Source organism: Stegostoma tigrinum, chromosome 11 (assembly GCF_030684315.1).
Source record: "Stegostoma tigrinum isolate sSteTig4 chromosome 11, sSteTig4.hap1, whole genome shotgun sequence".
Taxonomy (NCBI): Eukaryota; Metazoa; Chordata; class Chondrichthyes; order Orectolobiformes; family Stegostomatidae; genus Stegostoma; species Stegostoma tigrinum.
In genome coordinates, this window is record NC_081364.1 from 48,294,589 (window position 1) to 48,317,846 (window position 23,258).

Here is a 23,258-nt window from a genome sequence, read left to right on the forward strand (position 1 = left end):
TGCCCAGTCCATCACACAAGACAATGACCCACGCATTGACTCTACCCACACTTCTCACTGCTTTGGAGAGGCTTGCCACCATAATCAAAGCGACCTCCCACCCTGGTTATAACCTCTTCCAACTGCTTCTGTCAGGCAGAAAATACAATAGCTTAAACACATGTACCAGCAGGTTCAAGAACAGCTTTTTTCCTGCTGTTATTCGACTCCGAATGGACCTTTCAAATTTAATGTTGACCTTTCTCTTTGTGCGCCTTCTCTACAGCCGTAATACTGTATTCCTCTCAGGTCCAGTACCCTTGTCGTACGATCTACCTGCACGACATACGATAATAATAAATAAAATACCTCCACTCCCCACTCGCCCCCGGACTCCGCCTCCCGATCTCTACGTCAACATGACTCCGCCTCCCGAAACCCCCCACCCCCAAATACCTTGACTCCACCTCCCAAACCTCTGACCCCGCCTCTTGGTGCGCCGCGGATGTTTGCTCGGCCTGGAGCCGCCATGTCGGTCACTGATGGTAGGGCCTGTTTCCTTTCCTAGTTGTGCGCTGCCTGGACCTGAGGCTTGGGCCCTGGACCCTGCTTTCGGGCACTGAGTTGGGGGAGCGGTGCGATTGTCGTGTTGAATCGGCTCGTTGTTGTTTCAGCCGGTCCGTGCTGGTGGAGCCCGGGTCTCTGCCGGCTGGATCCTCGGGTCATGATTCTGATTAAGTTCCGGTTAAACCCACAGGCAGTCGGTTATGTGATGGAGTTTTAAAGAGACCAAGTAGTTCGCAGAGGTGGGAGTGGAGTAGGGACCTTGCCAGAGAACAAAGTATCAGTAACTGAGGGCGGAGCAGCAGAGGATATGGTCAGTGGGCCCTTCACTCTGTTCTGCTTTGGACCTATCCCTGACACCCGCACTTTGCAAATAAACATTTACAATCAACAGGAAGAGAAGGATCTGTCCCAGCCTTTACGAGAAGGGCGGAGTTGATATGGCTTGATGATGGCGTCTATAGCTTCCCCGATCCTTCTTTGATCCATGATAACAAGGTGTAGAGCTGGATGAACACAGCAGGCTGAGCAGTATCAGAGGAGCAGGAGAGCTGACATTTTGGCCTAGACCCTTCTTCAGAAATTGGTCAGACACTGCTCTGTGGAACTATAACCGAGAAGTGTGAGGACAATTTCCATACATAGGTCAATGTCACCTTTACTCCTCACGTTCTTCCCTTGATCTCAAGGCTCTTGCTTCTCATCGTGGCCAAAATGTACTCCACGTTTAATGTTAGCAAAGCCAAAAAAAACTTTGTCTTCACTTTAGTCAATATCTATTTGCATTTGGCCATGACTTACCAGCTGGTTGCTTTCAAACCTTTGGTCGTACAACTATGCTTGGCAAAGATAAGCATCATTTCCCACCTTCTGTTGAGACTGCATTATTTCTGACACTCTTTATCCTATTGTTACCAAATGCAAATGCTTGAGGCTGGACTTGTCTAGTATTTTCCCCATCTTGCCTCCACCTTCTACAAATTATTCCTAATGAAGTAGACTGTGCATTGTTTGCTCAAAATCCTATTCTTATCACCCCTGGGAATAACTTCATGATTCTGATCTTTACTTGCTGATTCTTTTATTTGTTTGCTATACCTTAGTGCAGTAATTACTTTTAACTAAATAGCTGACACACTCTGGATGTCAGCATACCCGACATCAAGTGAACCCAGATAGCTCTGTTGGTATGTTACGCTTTTAAGCAGGGTTTTTTGTGGTGCAATGGTAGTGCCTGTACTACTGAGTTAGGAGACCTGCTTTCAAGTCCCACCTGTCCCAGACATGATTGAACAGGTTGTTTAAAATGTCTACTCTTCATCTAGAGATGTGTTATAGATTCATAGAGTCGTACAGCACGAAAACGAAAAACTAGATGCTTCGGTCCAACCAATTTATGCCGAAAGTCATCCCAAACTAAACCAGTTTCACCTGCCTGTTCCTGGCCCATATACTTCCAAACCTTTCTTATTCATGTACTTACCTAAGTGTCTTTTACATGTTCTATTTGTGCCCACATTCACCATTTCCTCAGGAAGTTCATTCCACACAGGAACCACCCTATTGTGTTTTTAAAACAAGTGCCCTCCATGTCATTTGTAAATCTCTCCCCTGTCATCTTTAAAAATATGCACCTTAATCTTGAAATGCATGACCCAGGGAAGAGATACCTACATTTAACCTTATCTCTATACTCCTCGTGATTTTACAAACCTCCAAAAGATCACCTTTCAACCTCCTCCATACTTAACTATCTTCAGATCCCAAACCATCTTTCCTTTTTACCCTTTCCCCATAAAGGTGCTATTAATGTCTGATATATCAAGTATGTTGAATTATTTTAGTCTTAACTGTAAAAAGATCATTGACAAAAGTTTAAATCTCACCAAATAATTCAGTTAACTATTTAGAGACTTTTGAATTGAACTTCATATGCACTAAATCTATGATGCAAATTCAGATGTTTAAGATTCCCTCCTGCACAGAGTTTTGTCACTTTTGAACTTTATTATACTTATCATAAACTGTCCTAAGGTGCTTCACAGGAGCATTATCAAAATTTGATACCAAAGCTCATAAGGTATGAGGACAGGTGACCAAATGCTTCTTTAAAAGATAAGTTCTAAGGAATTCTAACATTTTCCAGTTCTTCCCTTCTCTGCTGCCTTACATACTGAGTGTTTCTAACTTTTTCTGTATTTGTTTCAGACTTCCAGCAGCTGTGCTATTTTGATTTTATGCCAAGTTTAAGGAGCATCTTAAAGGAGGAGGAGAGAGTTGGAATGGTTTACGGATGGAATTCCAGAGCTTAGGGTGGAGTGATTAAAATCAGGTGTGCATAAGGCAGAATACGGAAAAATAATGAGATCTCATAGGATTGTAGTTCTGGCAGAAGTTGTAGACACAGGGAGAGGTGGAAAACTGAGAAACGTGAAAGCAAGGATAAGCTATTTTTCAAATTGTGGTGTGGCCAGACTGGCAGTATAATGACGCACAGATATAATAGATACCTGATGGCTGAATTATAGTGCCACTTAGGTGCATTGTAACTTTAAAAAAAAGTGTGGCAACGAATTACCATGTGTGCATTCATGAACATCATTTATATATTGGAATTTGCCTATCAAACCTATTTATCAAGCAGTACTTGCTGACTAGCAATAATGTTGGGTGTTTGCTTTTTTTTTCAGATGCGTGTTAATTTCAACCTTTACTGTAGGCTTCATGAGTTTGCTAAGAACTGAAGTGAAAATAGATAGCTTGTAATTTTCCTGGCGTTTCTCAATCCATTCTGCTGAAGAGAGGCATTATTTGACTGCTTTGCTCTTGTGCTGTTAATGTTTCCTGCAAGATTTTGGAAATCATAGTCACAGTCTTTGTGACTCTCAGTTACATTTTTCTTTAGCTTTGCTCAGGATGTAAATCATGTGATTTGTTCATATTAAATCTGAGTAATTTAAGCATTATTTCTCTTTGCATTGTAAACTCCTCTAATCCTGCTTGAACACAATTCAAGCTGAGGCTCCAACGTCATATTGAGGGTGTGCTGCCTTTAGGTAAGGTTATAGGTGAGAACGAAGCTTTAATGGAGCAGAAACATTGGGCTGAATAGGTAGTTTCTGTGCTGTTAGAAATAGGTCAACTTATGTTAACTGTTCTACAACAATCTTTGTTAGTTCCTTGTATTCACCTCTTCTGTAATAACTGAAGCAAAATATATATTTTGTATCCCTGTAATTCTTTCCTTCACTGTCACACATTTTGTCATTTGACCTATTACGCATGTAAGCCTACTTCGGTAGCAATCTTTTTTCAATTTAATTTGAACAAAATGCTCTGAAGCTTTTGATTTTTTTTCTCAGTCAAGCACTCTTGACCTAGACTTTCTTTTCCCAGTTTTGCTATTTAATTAGGGTATACTTACTGATTTCAAATGTGCTTGTACTTTTACATTGTCTGCTTCATCTGCACCATCGCCAATACTCAACTTCAGCGGTGCTTCTTTGTTTGTTGATGGTGAAGGAAGTCCCGAATTATGAACATTCAACTTTCAATTGCTCATACTTACTATCACAAACCCATACAGGGTTGTAATTTTATTTATGTGACATACAAACATTTCCTGTATTTATGAACAGCTGCTATATATTGTCTTGCATTGCGTTCTGACTTGCATACATATTAACTTGCAACCAAACTTGACTTGTAATTGGAACCTGTTCACAACCCCAGGACTGCCTTAGAGGCGCATTGCCCCTGATTTTGCAATCAGTGAGAAATGAACAGTGGTGGAATTCATTATATGTACACTTGTTTCTGGCTTTCTCACTGGCTCTTGTTGGGGTTACAAATCAATGCAGAGCTGTCTTTAGGAGCGTCTGGCACTTGAGTGAACGGGACAAGGAACTCCTTAACCAGTTAAATTGAAGAATTCTTAATAAAGCACGCAGCAAGTGTAAGCCAAATCATACAGAAATTGAAGTTCAGGGGAAATTAGGGGGATTAGGCTAGAATAAAGTTAGACAAGGAAAATTTATTACAGTTCTAATTTTTGTTCAAAATCTCCAACAAGCGTTAAAACCTAATGGAATTAAACTCCACACTTCTAAAAGTTAATTTTTAGTGCTGGAATGGTTGCTTTGCAGTTAATCTACAGGTATTACTACTCTAAAATTGTATTTTATTCTTTTAAGAAATGTTTTAGTCAGGTGTTTCAGGGATTGCTGAATTGTTAGCTGAGTCTGAAATGACTCAAAGTTGTGGGTTTAATCCCATTTAAGACTGGAGCTGAACAAAAAAAATGATACTGCCATGCTTCCAATGTATTTCATGAAATCATATACAAATCTGTGTGTTACTAAATAGTGCTTCATGAAAAAAATTTATTAAAACAAGGGACATTCAAGCCTGTAATTGGAATTGGAACTGAGATGTGCAGGAAATAATTAATGAATAATGTATCTGTCCCAGTCAGAAACATACTCATGCCAACTTGGGATAAAATCTTCCTTTCTAATCATAATTCCTTTGTCACAACCTACTAGGTAGGTACTCAAATTGGCAGGATGTGACTGGTGGTGCCCCATAAAGATCTGTGTTTGGATTGTGGGAGTAAACTGGACCACCCGGAGAAAACCCACATAGGCAGGGCAAGAATGTGCAAAGTCCACTCAGACTGTCGCTTGAGGTTGGAACTGAACTCGGGCAGTAGTGCCAACCACTGAGCCACCATGCCGCCCCATTGGAATAAAAGTTGGAAAAAAGATGTACCTCTTTCCTTTGGCTGTGGAAGAAATGGATTTGTAATGCCTTCTCCATTGTTAGATTGGTGCTGTTCTTTCAAGCAATTTAGCCAAGTTAGTTCTATGTATACCGTTATCTTGGCTTAACCTTGCATGTAGGTAAGCATCTATTGTGCCCATGGTCTAAACTGCTTTTTAAAAAAATGTTCCCAATTGGAATTTTCCTTTGAGGAACTTAAGTAGATATGGGAAGTAAATGCTAAATATGTCTGCTGTAAATATGGATGGTTTTTAATTAAAATTTCCCTTGTGATACAATAACTTGTAGTTGATATGACTCTTGCTTTTGAAAATCCTAATAGCATATTTTAATCCCAGCATGCCAGAATCATGCAGTCATGAAAAATAACAATGCAGACTTCTGTAGTTAATTTTATAAATGATGTATTGGCAATGATGAGACCTTACTGATTTTAAAAAAAACTCAATTATTAGAAGTGTTTGGAGTGAAGTGAAACCAATGTGATTGGAAAAAGAGATTATGACCATCTCATTTATTCCATTTTAGATGAAGTTATACGTAAGCGGCTTCTAATTGATGGAGATGGCGCTGGAGATGATCGACGCATTAACCTACTGCTGAAAAGCTTCATTAAGTGGTGTAATTCAGGATCTCAAGAGGAGGGGTATGTGATTAGTTTTAATCGAGAGGTCCATCTCATAGTAAGAGGACCACATACAGAAAGGGTATAATATGTTAGACACAATTGTTAGAAGTTTATGCTTAATGCCGAGTGTGTAATCAGAAGTATGATAGGCAATTAACTGTATTTGTTCAATTTAAATGCCACATTCATTTTGTATGTTTTTATTGGTAAGAATTATTTTTGTAATCTCTGCAGTATTTAAAACATATTTATCCATAACTCATGCAGTCAAATTGTAATTCACCCAGTATTACAAGAGTTTAAACATTATCCAGCAATTTTGTTTATGTCCCTGATTTACAGCATCCGCAGTTCTTCTGGTTTTTATTTAGTAAAAACATTATACTTTTCTGAAAAGAACTGTCTCCTTGTATTGATCTAATTGATTGTCAAAAGAATGAAAATAGAACTCCATGGATGGCTTGATCTTGATTCACAAGCAAATTTATATTAGGAAAGGGCATAAGTAGAGTATTTCAGTGTTCTGGCGAATGTTTTATATTCTATTATTTATGCTGACAACTACTGGCACTTTGGTATCACGTAATTAAAAAAAACTTGAGTTTTTCCGGTGCTTTCTATTTTTATTTCAGCTAATCAATGCTGCTATCATTAATTTGGAGTAATGAATCAAACAGTTTTCTCTCCCATTGTGCATTAAATTGTGTATCTGCCTTTATGATGATTATGAACCTGTTGTGCTGGGTGACAAATTCTTAATATGTTAACGGTTCCTGAATTTAGAGTAGCTCATATTATCCAGTGTTTCTCTAAGTTATCTGATTTTAACGAAGAACTTGTCTGTACACACAAACAGCAACGAAAGGAGAAGATCAGCTGGTGCATGCCTGTATTATTGTGGTATAAAAGTAAAGTTACCATAGTCTTAACAGACCACAGGGCTTCTCTCTAGAGAGAGGTGACTGGTGGTGGTTTAACCCAAGTGTCCTCACACCCAAAGAGAGGAGAGAGGTTGAGAAGGTGGGACCTGCATGGTAACCTCAGCCAATATGGGAATTGAACCCATGCTGTTGGCCCCTCTCTCGTATTGTGGCACAACTGCTATGCATCATGACACTCATTGTTAAATCGCCTGCATAATTTCCTGGAAAAGGTTACAGACCAATATAGGAAAGAAAAAACCTATGGGATATTCTTCTGATGGCTAAAGGCCGTCAAAGAAGTTCCTTTAAAAAAAAACAGAAGTTGCTGGGGAAATGTTCCCCAATATTCACTTGCTTTCCAAATGTAATTATGTTGGCTACACCTCATCTCTTCCTTAACTGCTTGCAATGAATTTGTAAATTGTTATCTCAAACACTGACTTTAAAAATGAGTACCTTCTGTCAGGTCAGATGTTTATTTAATTGATTCACAAGTCCCCTGATTCTTCCCCAGTATTCTTAACTTAAGTAGACTACCCAGGAACAAAAGCAGAAAGTGCTTGAAATACTCAGTATGTCAGGCAGAATGAGAGACAAACAGAGTTAACATTTTAGATAGATGTGCCACTTTCAGAACTGGTAAATATTAGCAATGTAATTGTTTATTTTTACAGAGGGAAAGAGGGAAGCAAAAAAACTGAAAAGAAGGTTAGTGATTGACTGAAAGGAAGAACTGATTAAATGAGGAAAGGGTTGATGCAAGTGAATGCCTGTATTCATACGTTTATTGATCCAAGAAAGAAATAGCAAATTACTAAAGATGAAGTATTTTTGAAATAGTTCACGTGAATTAGAGAGTCCAATAAGTCAATGTTTACTTGAGACAGCAAGAACTGCAGATGCTAGAGTCAGAGATAACACAGTGTGGAGCTGGAGGAACACAGCAGGCCAGGCAGCATCAGAGGAGCCGGAAAGTTGACGTTTTGGGGCAGGACCCTTCTTCAGAAATGATTACTTGGGGTTTTACAGTTGGCTGTGCACAGTAGTCCCTTCCACAGGAACTCAAGCAGTTAAATTGCAGAAAAAAGGTGTAATATTTATAAGCTATGACTTTACCTTTCAGACAAACACAGTTTTCTTTCCCAAAATCAGACTTTTGAGAAATCTTGAGATCGGGGCAAGTGTCAGCTAACTTTTACAAACAAAAATCACAGCTGGATGATTGAAGGTGGTTCAAACAAATTGGTATTTTCAATCACAGTACTGTGCTTTGGATTGAGATACTTGGCTAACCAGGTGGTTTTGATGTTCCCTTGTCAGAATCTGTTGTGTTTTGTTGAACCAAGTCAAGCTATAACAGGTTTCAGTTATCTCTTGTATAGAATTAGCTGAGGTGGACATCTCAACTATTAGACCTTGTATTGCCCTGCCTGGAAAGTCCATGCAGTACAAGGAGAGTCACATTCCAGGAGGTGATGAATTTGGTTTTGTCCTGGTACTTGTTGAAAATTCTGGAAGGAGACAATTTGGTCATCCTGTGTTTGTTGGCAGCTATTTTAAAATCTGATATGAGTCCATTGTAAAATAAGGTTTTATTTTAAATTAGGTATCTTTTTCACCACCTTCCCCCATGCATTGCACTATGCTTATCCACTGGTTTAAAATGATCAAATGGATTTATTAGAGATAATGGGAACTGCAGATGCTGGAGATTCCAAGATAATAAAATGTGAGGCTGGATGAACACAGCAGGCCAAGCAGCATCTCAGGAGCACAAAAGCTGACGTTTCGGGCCTAGACCCTTCATCAGAGAGGGGGATGGGGGGAGGGAACTGGAATAAATAGGGAGAGAGGGGGAGGCGGACCGAAGATAGGTGGAGAGGGTGTAGGTGGGGAGGTAGGGAGGGGATAGGTCAGTCCAGGGAAGACGGACAGGTCAAGGAGGTGGGATGAGGTTGGTACGTAGCTGGGGGTGCGGCTTGGGGTGGGAGGAAGGGATGGGTGAGAGGAAGAACCGGTTAGGGAGGCAGAGACAGGTTGGACTGGTTTTGGGATGCAGTGGGTGGGGGGGAAGAGCTGGGCTGGTTGTGTGGTGCAGTGGGGGGAGGGGATGCACTGGGCTGGTTTAGGGATGCAGTAGGGGAAGGGGAGATTTTGAAACTGGTGAAGTCCACATTGATACCATATGGCTGCAGGGTTCCCAGGCGGAATATGAGTTGCTGTTCCTGCAACCTTCGGGTGGCATCATTGTGGCAGTGCAGGAGGCCCATGACGGACATGTCATCAAGAGAATGGGAGGGGGAGTGGAAATGGTTTGCGACTGGGAGGTGCAGTTGTTTGTTGCGAACTGAGCGGAGGTGTTCTGCAAAGCGGTCCCCAAGCCTCCGCTTGGTTTCCCCAATGTAGAGGAAGCCGCACCGGGTACAGTGGATGCAGTATACCACATTGGCAGATGTGCAGGTGAACCTCTGCTTAATGTGGAATGTCATCTTGGGGCCTGGGATGGGGGTGAGGGAGGAGGTGTGGGGACAAGTGTAGCATTTCCTGCGGTTGCAGGGGAAGGTGCCGGGTGTGGTGGGGTTGGAGGGCAGTGTGGAGCGAACAAGGGAGTCACGGAGAGAGTGGTCTCTCCGGAAAGCAGACAGGGGAGGGGATGGAAAAATGTCTTGGGTGGTGGGGTCGGATTGTAAATGGCGGAAGTGTCGGAGGATAATGCGTTGTATCCGGAGGTTGGTAGGGTGGTGTGTGAGAACGAGGGGGATCCTCTTGGGGCGGTTGTGGCGGGGGCGGGGTGTGAGGGATGTGTCGCGGGAAATGCGGGAGACGCGGTCAAGGGCGTTCTCAATCACCGTGGGGGGAAAGTTGCGGTCCTTAAAGAACTTGGACATCTGGGATGTGCGGGAGTGGAATGTCTTATCGTGGGAGCAGATGCGGCGGAGGCGGAGGAATTGGGAATAGGGGATGGAATTTTTGCAGGAGGGTGGGTGGGAGGAGGTGTATTCTAGGTAGCTGTGGGAGTCGGTGGGCTTGAAATGGACATCAGTTACAAGCTGGTTGCCTGAGATGGAGACTGAGAGGTCCAGGAAGGTGAGGGATGTGCTGGAGATGGCCCAGGTGAACTGAAGGTTGGGGTGGAAGGTGTTGGTGAAGTGGATGAACTGTTCGAGCTCCTCTGGGGAACAAGAGGCAGCGCCGATACAGTCATCAATGTACCGGAGGAAGAGGTGGGGTTTGGGGCCTGTGTAGGTGCGGAAGAGGGACTGTTCCACGTAACCTACAAAGAGGCAGGCATAGCTGGGGCCCATGCGGGTGCCCATGGCCACCCCCTTGGTCTGTAGGAAGTGGGAGGAGTCAAAAGAGAAGTTGTTGAGTGTGAGGACGAGTTCAGCTAGGCGGATGAGAGTGTCGGTGGAGGGGGCCTGGTCGGGCCTGCGGGACAGGAAGAAGCGGAGGGCCTTGAGGCCATCTCCATGCGGAATGCAGGTGTACAGGGACTGGACGTCCATGGTGAATATGAGGTGTTGGGGGCCAGGGAATTGGAAGTCCTGGAGGAGGTGGAGGGCGTGGGTGGTGTCACGGACATAGGTGGGGAGTTCCTGGACCAAAGGGGAGAAAATGGAGTCCAGATAGGTGGAGATGAGTTCGGTGGGGCAGGAGCAGGCTGAGACGATGGGTCGACCAGGGCAGGCAGGTTTGTGGATTTTGGGAAGGAGATAGAAACGGGCCGTGCGGGGTTGGGGAACAATGAAGTTGGAGGCTGTGGGTGGGAGGTCCCCTGAGGTGATGAGGTCATGAATGGTGTTGGAGATGATGGTTTGGTGCTCGGGTGTGGGGTCATGATCGAGGAGGCGGTAGGAGGTGGTGTCGGAGAGTTGGCGTCTGGCCTCGGCGATGTAGAGGTCAGTGCGCCATACTACCACTGCGCCACCCTTGTCTGCGGGTTTATTACATGGATTTATGGATTTATTACATTTGTTAGATGTGACTACCTTTTAATTATGCTAGATTTATTGACTTCCTTCATTAAACTCTTGAATTCGATGTAGATTTTAATCTTATGCAGTAACAGTTTTGAGGATGATCATTTTGTCTTTTTATTAGATTATTTTTGTCTTAACATCCTTATTTGAAATGGGCCTTGAAATAAGTTTTCTACTAATTTTGCTACTTTTGTGAATTCTTTTAGTACAAATAAAAGTATTGTACTGAGGCTTGGTGTTTTAAACATTTAAGTACTTCACTTGGAACTGATCATTTAACACGATCTTAAAACATTAATCACAATACTGGTCATAGCAATTTGACCGTGTTGTTAACAAACACCAAACGGAAGTGTGTATGTCACGAATTCAAAAATGAAACATATCAATTTTATGAACATATGAATTATGAATAGGAATGGGCCATTTGACCCATGGGACCTGCCATTTGATAAGATCATGACTGGTCTGATTGTGGCCTCACATATTTTCCCATCTACCTGATACCCTCTGACTCATTAGTCAAAAATACAATCATTACAAATTCTACTGTTCTCTGGGCAAGAGAATACCTCAGATTCATGACCTTCTGAGAGGGGAAAACAAGGGTATCCTTATCTGTCTTCAACAGACGAACCCTTATTTTTTGACTATGACTCTTAATTCCAGTTCTGTCCCAGATGGGAAGCGTCCCTTTAGTATTCACCCAATTAAACCCCCTCTCAATCTTGTGTAACAATTAGATCACTTTTCATTCTGCTCAGAAGCCTAACCTATCCAGTCTTTCTTTGGAAGTAGCCATCTCATCCTGGAAATCAGTTGAGTGAATCTTCTTTCTAATTTATTATGCAGTTACATTCATCCTTGAATAAGTTGACAAACTACGCGGTACTCTAGATATGATCTCAGCAATTACCTATACAACTGTAACAAAAAATCCCTTTCTTTTATATTCTGTCTCCTGTGTAGAAAACAACATTGCTATTAGGAAACAATTGTGGAATAAGGATGTTGATTCTGGTGGGAGTTCAGTGGTGGGGGAGAGCTATAACAAGTAAACATGCATGTGACTTTTTATACTTAGTTATAGTTTGAGTTGTTTAGCTACTTTTCTCTTTTTCTGACCAGCTTTGAACTATTTTCTGCCAGTGATGCTGACTCCTTGACTTGAGGTATACTTGCTCAAGTGGGCACCACTGTAGCCTCCAAGTAATTTTGCATTGATCAAGCCTCAGGTTTCCTTTGGTTTAGCTACTCGTAAAATGTACATACTATGAAGTAAAAAGAGTTTTGCTTTGAGCTTTGACCTCCTACTGGGAGTGAGATATGAATTGTGCTTCTGGAATTTCCAGTGACAGTTGCCATCTGTGATTCAAATGAGCACATTGTTCAGTGGCTGGTCAGGATGAAAATTGACAGTTATAATAATACGTTATACTATTTTCTAGGTATAGCCAACACCAGCGTATGCTTGGTACATTGGGGCAGTGTGAATTTTCCATGGGAAAAACATTACTTGTGTATGATATGAACCTGAGGGAAATGCTGAACTATGAGAAAATCTCAAAAGACATAGGTAAGAAAAATTTTAACTGTGATATGGTAAAATTTGTATATTTGTAATGGTAAATATGTGGTACTGATTAGCTTTTTATAGGATTACTGTTCAGAAAGACATATTTCTTGTACTTTTGATCTGACCGTATTTAATTAGCGTAATGCAAACATCATTTGCTACATCAAAATTAAGTTATTGAACCTTTCAGGACCGTTGCATGTGTTATTTCTGCAGTACTCTATTACATAATTTTTAAAGTTAAACAAAACTGGATGAAAGTTCAAAGATTGGACCAGAGTTGTCGTACTTGAGAAGGTTGCAGAGGGGTCATGTTATTGAAATTTAACAAGAGGATGCAGTTTAAATTTGAGGCATTGAGGGAGTAGGAGCCAGTGCAGTTCAGGAAGAACAGATGATGGGTTTTGAAATTTGCTGCAGAATTAAATAATGGCACAAGAGCTTTGAATAAGTTGATTATTGGGATGAAAGACCTGTGTGGAAAGCATTATAATAATTCCTTCTGGAATGAAAAAGAAACAAATGAGGGTTTTAGCAGGAGTTGGGCTGAAACAATATCAGAGTTGATAGATATTACAGGCTTGGAAATGGATGCTCTTTGTGATGTTGAGGATATGAAATTAGAAGCTTGGCTGAAGCGTTAGTGTGGTGCAGAGGCCAAAAAACGTCAGTTTCAGTTTGAAGCAGTTGTCCGAGAATGGGGATGAAGTCATTGTGGCAAGCGTTGGAAACAATGACTTCGTTTGTGTTTACCAAGAAAATTGTGTTATTTTCAGAAAGTAACTTTGCAGCTGCACATGACAAGATCTCAGAATGCAAGAAACAGATTTTACGAGCAAAATGAATGACTGTGTAGCTGAAGGAAGTAGCACCTGATCCAAGGCTAAATGACAGCTAGTTGTGAGTTGCAAGTGTAGATGTGAAAGCTGATCTCAAGTTTGGATAATGCCATCATGGGTAAATAAAGGACAGTATGTAAAAATGATTCATGAGGTGACATAAAAATGGAATGGGAAGAGAAGCCATTGTCAAAATCTTCCAGTTATAATTGGGTAGGTGAGAAAGAGCACCCTATCAATCATAGAGGAGCGCATTGGGTGAAGATGGTGTGATTGACCATGTAAAAGGCTACAGAGCCTTTACAGGAGGATAATGCACCATGCTCATATGCACAGAAAGCAGTTTGACCTATTGGTTATCATCACTTGAATTCTGCAGAAGAACCTGAATGATATATTTGAGTGGAAATGTGAGAGGGTTGTACTATCTTATTGTAATCCACAATAGTCATAGTAACTTGTACAGAGGATTGCTAATGGTCCTTGAAATGTATCAAGTGCAATCTACCATCTTTAGCAAAGGAGAGCAGAAAACATTATGGAGGGTAGGTGAAGGAAAGAAAAGAAAATATTGCTTAATGGTAAGTTTGGTTTTTTTTGAAAATGTATCTTGAAGCTTTCAGGGTACTTGGCCATAATTACAGTAGTCAGTGCTGACCATTATTATCATACAGTTAAAACATTTTCCTTTAATATTTGAACATGCATGCTTCCACATTTGGATAGTTCGTGAAAGTTCAAAGCATGTGCCAAATACTTCTGAAGAAATACCCTGCTAACAAATGCAGTGTGTTAATATATTCGAAATAAAGAGAATCCATTTTACTATGGCCTTGAGTAGAGTGGAACATTTCTGATGAGAACCTTCTGAGTGCAAGATTTGTATTTGTGTTTACCAAGAAAATTGTGTTATTTTCAGAAAGTAACATTGCAGCTGCACATGACAAGATCTCAGAATGCAAGAAACAGATTTTACAAGCAAAACGAATTCGGAAAAATCGTCAAGGTAATATTTGTACCGTTCATTTGTACGTGATTCAAACAGTTTGTCTTATTGAACAAAGAGGTTTGATCGAAGAAATCAGCGCAGGCACCTGGAGAATCTATATTAAGATTTCAGTTTACATTTGAAGGAATATTGGAGCGGAGTAGGCCATTCAATCAAATCACGCCACCTCTCCCAAAACATGCTGTTTCCATACCCCCTGATGTCATTTGTAACTAGAAATGTATCAATCATTTTCATAGTCAAGGAGTCCTAGTCATAGAATTATATAGCATGGAAACAGACCCTTCGGTCTAACTAGTCCATGTCAACGATAATCCCAAGCTAAACTAGTCCCACCTGCTTGCACTTGGTCCATATCCCTCCAAACATTTTTTATTCATATACTTGTCGCCGAAATAGTGGGAACTGCTGATGCTGGAGAATCTGAGATAACAAGGTGTAGAGCTGGATGAACACAGCAGGCCAAGCAGCATCAGAGAAGCAGGAAAGCTGACATTTCGGGTCTAGACCCTTCAGGGAAAAAAATTCTTTTCCTGAAGCATGGTCTAGACCGGAAACGTCAGCTTTCCTGCTCCTTTGATGCAGCTTGGCCTTTTGTGTTCATCCAGCTCTGCACCTTGTCATCTCTTATTCATATACCTATCTAAATGTCTTTTAAATGTTGTAACTGTTACCACATCCACCACTTCTTCTGGAATTTCATTCCACATATGAACCACTCTCTCTGTAAAAAATTGTCCTGATGTCTTTTTTAAATCTTTCTTCACTCACCTTAAAATATGCCCCCCAGTCTTGAAATGCCCCACACTAGGGAAAAGATACTTGCCACTCGCCATATCTATACCTCTCATTATTTTATAAACATTCACAAGGTCACCTCTCAACCTCCTATGCTTCAGCGGAAAAAGTACCAGCCTCCCCTTAATGACTCAATTCCTGCATTCCCAGCAACATTCTGGTAACTCTCTTCTGAACCCTCTCCAGCTTAATATCCTTCCTGTAATGGAGACCAGAACAGAATATAGTGCTCCAGAAGAGGCTTCACCAACTTCCTGTACAACCTCAACTTAACGTTCCAACCCCTCTACTTAAAAGATCTGAGCGATGAAGGCATGCATACCAAATGTGTTCTTAACCACCCTATCTTTATGTGGTGCAAACTTCAAAGAATTTTGTATCTGAACCCTTGAGTCTGCCTGTCCTACAACACTACGCAAGGCCTTACATTTAATTGTATAAATCTTGTCTTGAAATTATTTAATAACTGACCTTCCTCAGCTCTCTGGATGGAGAATTTCAAAGATTTACCACCCTCTGACTGAAAAGTTTTCTTGTCAACTGCCTGCCTTTTATGCTGAGGCTAGATCATACATCTAGTGGAAATATCCTTTATGCATCTACTTTTTCTATTCCTTTGAGGATTTTATTAGTTTTTCTATTAAATTGCTTGTCATTCATCTAAACTCCGGGGAATACTGGCCCATTCCCTTTGATCTTTCCTCATTGGACAGTTCCACTCTCCCAGAAATTAGTGTAGTGAGTCTTTGCTGTACTCCCTCTATGACAAGTATATTCTCCCTCAGGTTAGGGGACCAGAACCGCGCACGGTACTCCAGGTATTCTATACAATTGGAATTAGCTTTCTTTGCTTCTCTGCTGGAATCCTTTTGCATTAAAAGCTGACATTTTGTCTGCCCTCTGACTTGCTTGCTTTATAGCGACACTTTCTAATCTCTTATCATTAAGGAATATTCAGTGTTCTAAAGTGGATAACCTCTCTGTTACCTACATTAGATTCTATCTACATACACTCATTCAACACTTCACCCTATCGACATTCCCTTGAAACCATTTTTTTAATGTAAAGTTTATTAATTATTTTCGTCGCATGATGCTTAATCTTAAACAGCTTGCACTGTATTTGATTCCTCAAAATATTGTTCCAGAACATCATCTGGAATGCATTTTAGGAATTCTTTCTCCATAACTTTAGTGTTTATTAGATTTACCTGATGTATTTGGAGATTGAAGTCATCCACAATTACTACATTCCACTTGCCACCATGCACCTTTTAATATCTTGATTTGCACAGTTCTCTAAATTACCACTTACTGTTTGGTGGTCTTTCTCCAATTATGTCTCCAATATTTGCAGCCCCTTTGCTGCTACTTATGTCCATCTTAACAACCTCCTCTTCCTGTCTCTTTAATTCAGTAGCCTTGTCCCTTATTAGCAACACTGCTCCATTTACTTTTGTCCTCTTGTCTGTCTCTCCTATGTGTTGACTGTCCTTTAATATTCATTTCCCAGTCTTGCTTGTCCTACAGCCACGTATATAATAATAATTAAATCATACCATTTTACTTTTATGGCCAGCATCACTTCATCTATCATATTGCAAATGCTGTGTGGATTCAGAATTAGACAATTGAGGACGCTACATATGAACGTATCAATTGGCAGTGGCTTAGGCCACTCGACCCCTGTGAGCCTGCTCCAAGATTTAGTAGTATCATGGCTGATCTGACTCCCTTTGCTATCAAGAATCTATCTACGTGCATCTTAACAATTTTCAAACACTATGCTCCTACTATTATTTTTATTCGCTCATGGGATGTGATGTCACTGGCTAGGCCAACATTTATTGCCCATCCTTAACAGCGCTTGAGAAGGTGGTGGTAAGCGGCCGCCTTGATCTGTTATTTGCATGGGGTGTAGAGACATTCACGTTGGTGAGGAAGGGAGTTGCAGGATTTTGACCCAGTGATATGGTTTGAAATCATGATTAGAGTGTAATTTTGGTTGTTGGGGGGGATTAGAATCTTGCAGGCAGTGGTATTCCCATGCATCTGCTGCCCTTGGTCTTCTGCATGGTAGAGGTCATGGGTTTGGAAGTTGCTATTGAAAGAATCTTTATAAGTCACTGCAGTACATCTTGCGAATGGTAGATTCTGCTGTCACCATGTATTGGAGGTGAAAGGGGTGAATTTTGAAGGTAATGGATGAGGTGTCAATCAAGTGGACTGCTTTGTCCTGGATGCCCTCAAGCCATTTGAATATTGTTGAGGTTGCATTCATTTCAGGCAAGTGACTGCAGTCTCGCACTCCTGAACTAGTGTCATACGGATGGTGGACAGGCACTGGGGAGATAGGAAGTGAGTTACTCAAAGCAGAATGACTAGCATCTGACTTGCTCTTGTAGCCCCAGTTTTTCTATAGTTGGTCCAGTTCCATTTCTGCTCACTGAAAATCCCCAGATTGTTGATAGTGTGGGATTCAGTAATTGTAATGCCATTGGAGGTTGACAGGCAAATTTTAGTATCTCTCTTATTGGAGTTGGCCATTGCCTGGCACTTGTGTGGTGCAGATGTCACTTGCATTTATCAGTCCAAGCCTGGATGTTGTCCACTTAAAGATGCATATGGCCAAAGACTGCTTCTGTATTTGTGGTGTTGCAAATCGGCAAGATGATGACCTTGTGATATTATTGCTGGACTATTAATCCAGAGACCCAGGTAATGTTGTGCTGACCTTGGTTCACAATTCACTGTTTCAGATTGTAGAATTTGGATTCAATAAAAAATCTGAAATTGAGTCTAATAATGACCATGATACCCATCGTTGATTGTTGGAAAAGCCCAGCTGGCTCATTAATGTCTTTTAAAGAAGGAAATTTGTTGTCCTTACCTGTTCGGGCCTACATGTGACTCCTAACTGCTCTCTGGGCAATGGTAAATGGGCAATTAACACTGGCGTAGCCAACAACACCCATTTATATTCAGAAAAGGTGTGGAACATTATGCAGTTGTAAGCAAGCATCTCCATTTATGACCTTATGATAGAGAGAAAGTAGTCTTTGATGAAGGTGGTGGACCTAGGATACTCCTCAAGGAACATTTGCAATGACGACTTGGACTGAGATGATTGGCCTTCAACAACTACAACCATTTTCACTTATGCTATTTTTTCTCCTTCATTCTGAATGGCTCCAGTTTTGCTGGGGCTCCTTGATGCCAACACGGTTGAATGCTATTTTGATGTCAAGGATAGTCATTCACCTCACTTCTGGAGTTCAGCTCTTTTGTTCACATTTGGACTAAACCTGAAATGAGGTCAGCAGCTGAGGTAGCCTTAGCCAAATCCAAATTGAATATCAGTGTGCAGGTTATTTCTTTGTAAGTACTGTTTCCTGTTCTTGCAAACTGCACTTTGTCTAATTTGTGTTGTGACGTGGTATACATTGGCATAAGTAACAACTCAGAAACATGATTATTGCACTTATGCAGTCATTAATACTTTAACAGGGCACAGAGGGTAAATCACGTGACTCCGCATCTCTGCACAAAACGCGTGTGATGGTAGCAGATTTTAAGCAGTTGTACATCCAAGTTAGCACTTATGGTTTACAGCGCCCATGATTCTTTTGACATTAAAACACAGGAAATTTTGTCTGCTTGAAATCTGTTATGAAGATCCTTTGCCTGATTCTTTTTGTTTGTGTACTTCACTTTTGTCAAGTTCTTACTCAAGTATGAAGTAAAAACGTAACATCAGATGTTACTGTGGCTCTGTGGATGCACTGTTGTCCTGAATCTAAAGTTGTTGATTCAAACCTCATTCAGGAAAAGAGTATATAATTCAGGCTGTTACTTTGTTGCAGTATTCTGAAAGGCTCATCTTTTGTGCCTTTCATTACACTGAAGCCCTACCTGCCTGTTCAGGTGAATGTAAAATATACAATAGCACTTCCAGGTCCTTGCCATCATTCATTAATGAGCCAATGCCTCAAGAAAACCAAATTAAAACTAGTCATTTATCTCAATGTATTTTGTGGGATAATGCTTTGTGTAAAATTTGCCCCTTATAACAAATTATGGCACTTCAGTATTAGGCATATGTTGCAAATTCCTTTGGGATTCAATATAATTGTGAAGTGCATTCCTTCTTTCTTTTATTTCTAAGTTAATAAGTAATATGTATGTTATAGGCATACTAAAACTTTCTTCCAGCTTTTTTTGATTGCAAATACTCTGCAAGTAGAGAAATGGACAGAATTGCAAAATATTAGAGAGTAATGAGTGAAAATTTCAAATCTTCTGTAAGAAAACTGATCTATTTAAGTCACCTAAATTATTTTCTCCAGTAATGTAATTATTTTAATTATAATTCGGATGTCAGTTCACTCAGTTGGGTAGAGTGTGATGCAGAATGACATTGGTGGCACAGGTTCAATCTTCATACCATGGAACTATACCTCCTCACTTTGCGCCATGCTTGTGGAGTGATGCCCTTCAACCCATGTAATCAATTCTGTCTCTCTAATAGAGAGAGGTGCCTTTTGCCCATTCTGGTTTATAGCCAAATGTTCCAATTATCATCAGAACCATTTAATATATTCTGACCATCTGACTGGAATTTATTTCCTTAAAACTAAATTGCAGTCAAAGTAACAGCAACATAATTTTTAATCTCAATTTTTTTTAAAAGGTACAGAACGATACTAAATGTTGGCCTGTGACATTACAATGTTTTTGTAACATTTTAGAACTATTTCAGTTTCTTGAATTGAGACTTTTAAAACATTGTAAAGAGGAAACAATTATAAACAAAATGTAACAGAAGTAGAACCTTTTGCCATAAGACTGGGAGCAGTAATTCAAGTTCTGAAATTGTGGGCATCTTTGCACATGAACCTCTGCTTTGCAAGCTTCCCAATTTTTAACACTTGATGAGAAGAATGCAGTTGTACATTGGTTATTATTCTCTCATGGGTTAAAGAAATGTTCAATAAAATAATATTTTCTTCATGTTAAGCAATGTCTATATTGAAGAATTGCACGACCTTTTCAAGTTTTGGCATTCACATGTCAGTGTTCAGCATGTTTTTGCAAATGTCAGTAGGTGAAAATATCTTCATCTAAACTTAAGTTTGAAGTTTTGATATCAACCTGGACTTGATTGAACAGGAAATATAAATTCATTTTCAATACGTAGAAGGAATAGACACTGTCTAACCGTTTCTAATTGTTTAATCTACTTCTGTTTGACTTGTATTAAAAGAACTTATTTTTCCCTTCTCGCTGTTCTTAATCACATTGTACTAAAAAATGAAGTCTAAGCTCAAGGCTCCATCTACTTCATTCCAAGCTAATAAATGTACTTTGTAATATAAACACAATATAAGTTGTTTGAACAAAGATCAGAAACTTGAAAACCATATCTACTTGTTCTGACTTTTTTTCATACAACTGCAACTTACAGTTCACAGCCATAAGGTGGACCTCTTGGAAACCCCAGCCTTCAGTATGCTCCTCAGTGAAGACTATGGCAGATTTAAGGCAGAGTTCTCTGAATAAATAACCACATTACAGATGCCACATACCATTAAATATTCATTACTATAAAACATGGCAATTATCTGCAGTCAAATTGAAGCATTCAAGCTACAATTTCAGAAGTTATTATGCAGACTCTGGGCTTTCCCCCACCTCCTGGTGCACCCCAAAGCAGCCTCAAGTTCTATACTGTATAAGTGATAATGGGAACTGCAGATGCTGGAGAATCCAAGATAATAAAATGTGAGGCTGGATGAACACAGCAGACCCAGCAGCATCTCAGGAGCACAAAAGCTGACGTTTCGGGCCTAGACCCTTCATCAGAGAGGGGGATGGGGTGAGGGTTCTGGAATAAATAGGGAGGGGGGGGGACAGACTGAAGATGGAGAGAAAAGAAGATAGGTGGACAGGAGAAGCAGAGGTTCACCTGCACATCTGCCAATGTGGTATACTGCATCCACTGTACCCGGTATGGCCTCCTCTACATTGGGGAAACCAAGCGGAGGCTTGGGGACCGCTTTGCAGAGCACCTCCGCTAGGTTCGCAATAAACAACTGCGCCTCCCAGTCGCAAACCATTTCCACTCCCCCTCCCATTCTTTAGATGACATGTCCATCATGGGCCTCCTGCAGTGCCACAATGATGCCACCCGAAGGTTGCAGGAACAGCAACTCATATTCCGCTTGGGAACCCTGCAGCCCAATGGTATCAATGTGGACTTCACCAGCTTCAAAATCTCCCCTTCCCCCACCGCATCCCAAAACCAGCCCAGTTCGTCCCCTCCCCCCACTGCACCTCACAACCAGCCCAGCTCTTCCCCTCCGCCCACTGCATCCCAAAACCAGTCCAACCTGTCTCTGCCTCCCTAACCTGTTCTTCCTCTCACCCATCCCTTCCTCCCACCCCAAGCCGCACCTCCATCTCCTACCTACTAATCACATCCCACCTCCTTGATCTGTCCGTCTTCCCTGGACTGACCTATCCCCTCCCTACCTCCCTACCTCCCCACCTATACTCTCCTCTCCACCTATCTTCTTTTCTCTCCATCTTCGGTCCGCCTCCCCCTCTCTCCCTATTTATTCCAGAACCCTCAACCCATCCCCCTCTCTGAAGGGTCTAGGCCCAAAACGTCAGCTTTTGTGCTCCTGAGATGCTGCTGGGCCTGCTGTGTTCATCCAGCCTCACATTTTATTATCTTCTATACTGTATAGTTTTGTTTACACTTTGCCAATACCTTAGTCACAGTGCTGTCTTGACTATCTCCCTATTTACAAATTTCCACTCATTCCACTCTTGTTCTCCATATAAATCCCTTTCATTTTGTTGTTCATCCAACGCGTATCACTTCCTCTGATTGCCTTCAGATATATCCCTGCCTTCAATTTGGGATTTCCTGACACCTGTAACTTGGTGTTGATTCCTGTTTCAGCTTTGGGCCTCAATTTTGTTTTAATGCTTTGGTTCACTTATTGACAACTGAAATTGTCTATAATTAGTTTTTTTTTCTCTCGTTCATTTGTGTTTGGAGAAGTAGCATTTTCAAAACTTTCTCCATGTTATTTTTACAGAGTATGATGCATTAGCAAAAGTGATACAACAGCATCCTGATAGACATGAAACTTTACAGTAAGTGTTTAATCAAGTAATTTTCTGTAAAAGTTTGCTTATGATTTTTAAATATGGTTGTGACATAAGTTCTGATATAATAGGTAAATGCGCGTGTATGCAGACGCAATATTTGTTCATGTTAAACTTAATATTTGTGACTAATGCTGAATACTGATAGTTCCATCAGTTAGTTTGCATTTGTCACATGGAAGGCCCTGTCCACTTAACTGAAGTCAATGCCCAAAGAAATAGTGAGAGAAAGCAAATTCAGGAGATCAAAGTTGAGAATACATGACAAAATAAAATACACATTAAAGAATATTTTTCAACGGCAGTAGAAAATGTAAGGATTATATTTGATCTTTAATAAATATTGTCTCTGCTGATTAATTTCTAGGCAATTGGACGCGTTGGGCAAAGAATTAGAACACCTTTCTCATATTAAGGAGAGTGTCGAAGATAAGGTAATATTAAATCCTGGCCGAATCTTTTCCATTTTTTTTCAAGTTTTGTTCATATTAACATTTCTAACTATATTTTTATTATGACTAGCTTGAGCTAAGAAGAAAACAATTCCATGTTCTGCTCAGTACTATACATGAATTACAACAAACACTGGAAAGTAAGTACCTACCGAAAAGAGAGCCTGTACTATTTTCGCATTTGCATATAACAGCTGTAACATGAAAGATTTGACTCTGACTAGCCCACTTTGGTAATGTGGTGGGACAGTACAAGAACTCCGGAAAATTTTTAAATGATGTCCTTGCCCCATTTTATGGTCACAGCACCCGGACAACTCATATCAAAACTAGCATCAATATCACATGGTTTCTGAATGTACTGAGCTATGCTGTCTTCTGTGACACTCAAATGAAGCTAGTTGATAGCAACATTAAGTACTTGCATATTAACCCAGAAATATAATTTCTGCTTTTATAGTATCCTAAGTTTTTCAATATTACAATTATGCACATCTCGAAGCTCCACTCTACTTACAGCATTATGCAAGAGAACTGCTACTTCAGAATAAT

At 40.6% G+C, this 23,258-nt stretch overlaps 1 protein-coding gene across 4 annotated transcripts in view; it reads left to right on the forward strand.

Moving 5' to 3' along the window:
* Window positions 1-424: 424 nt before the first annotated feature.
* thoc7 (THO complex 7) overlaps window positions 425-23,258 on the forward strand; it is a 28,598-nt gene continuing 5,764 nt past the window's right edge. Inside the window, exons 1-9 of one of the 4 annotated variants that reach the window (XM_059649937.1) lie at window positions 431-524; window positions 2,752-2,875; window positions 5,088-5,444; window positions 5,854-5,971; window positions 12,305-12,432; window positions 14,191-14,277; window positions 22,185-22,242; window positions 22,622-22,688; window positions 22,777-22,846. In XM_059649937.1, coding sequence (XP_059505920.1) covers window positions 12,324-12,432; window positions 14,191-14,277; window positions 22,185-22,242; window positions 22,622-22,688; window positions 22,777-22,846 — 391 coding nt within the window. In that variant the 5' untranslated portion in view covers window positions 431-524; window positions 2,752-2,875; window positions 5,088-5,444; window positions 5,854-5,971; window positions 12,305-12,323. Of the gene's footprint in view, window positions 525-2,751; window positions 2,876-5,087; window positions 5,445-5,853; window positions 5,972-12,304; window positions 12,433-14,190; window positions 14,278-22,184; window positions 22,243-22,621; window positions 22,689-22,776; window positions 22,847-23,258 lie in introns of all 4 variants that reach the window. The other 3 variants (XM_048548277.1, XM_048548278.2, XM_048548275.1) reach the window with 3 other exon arrangements.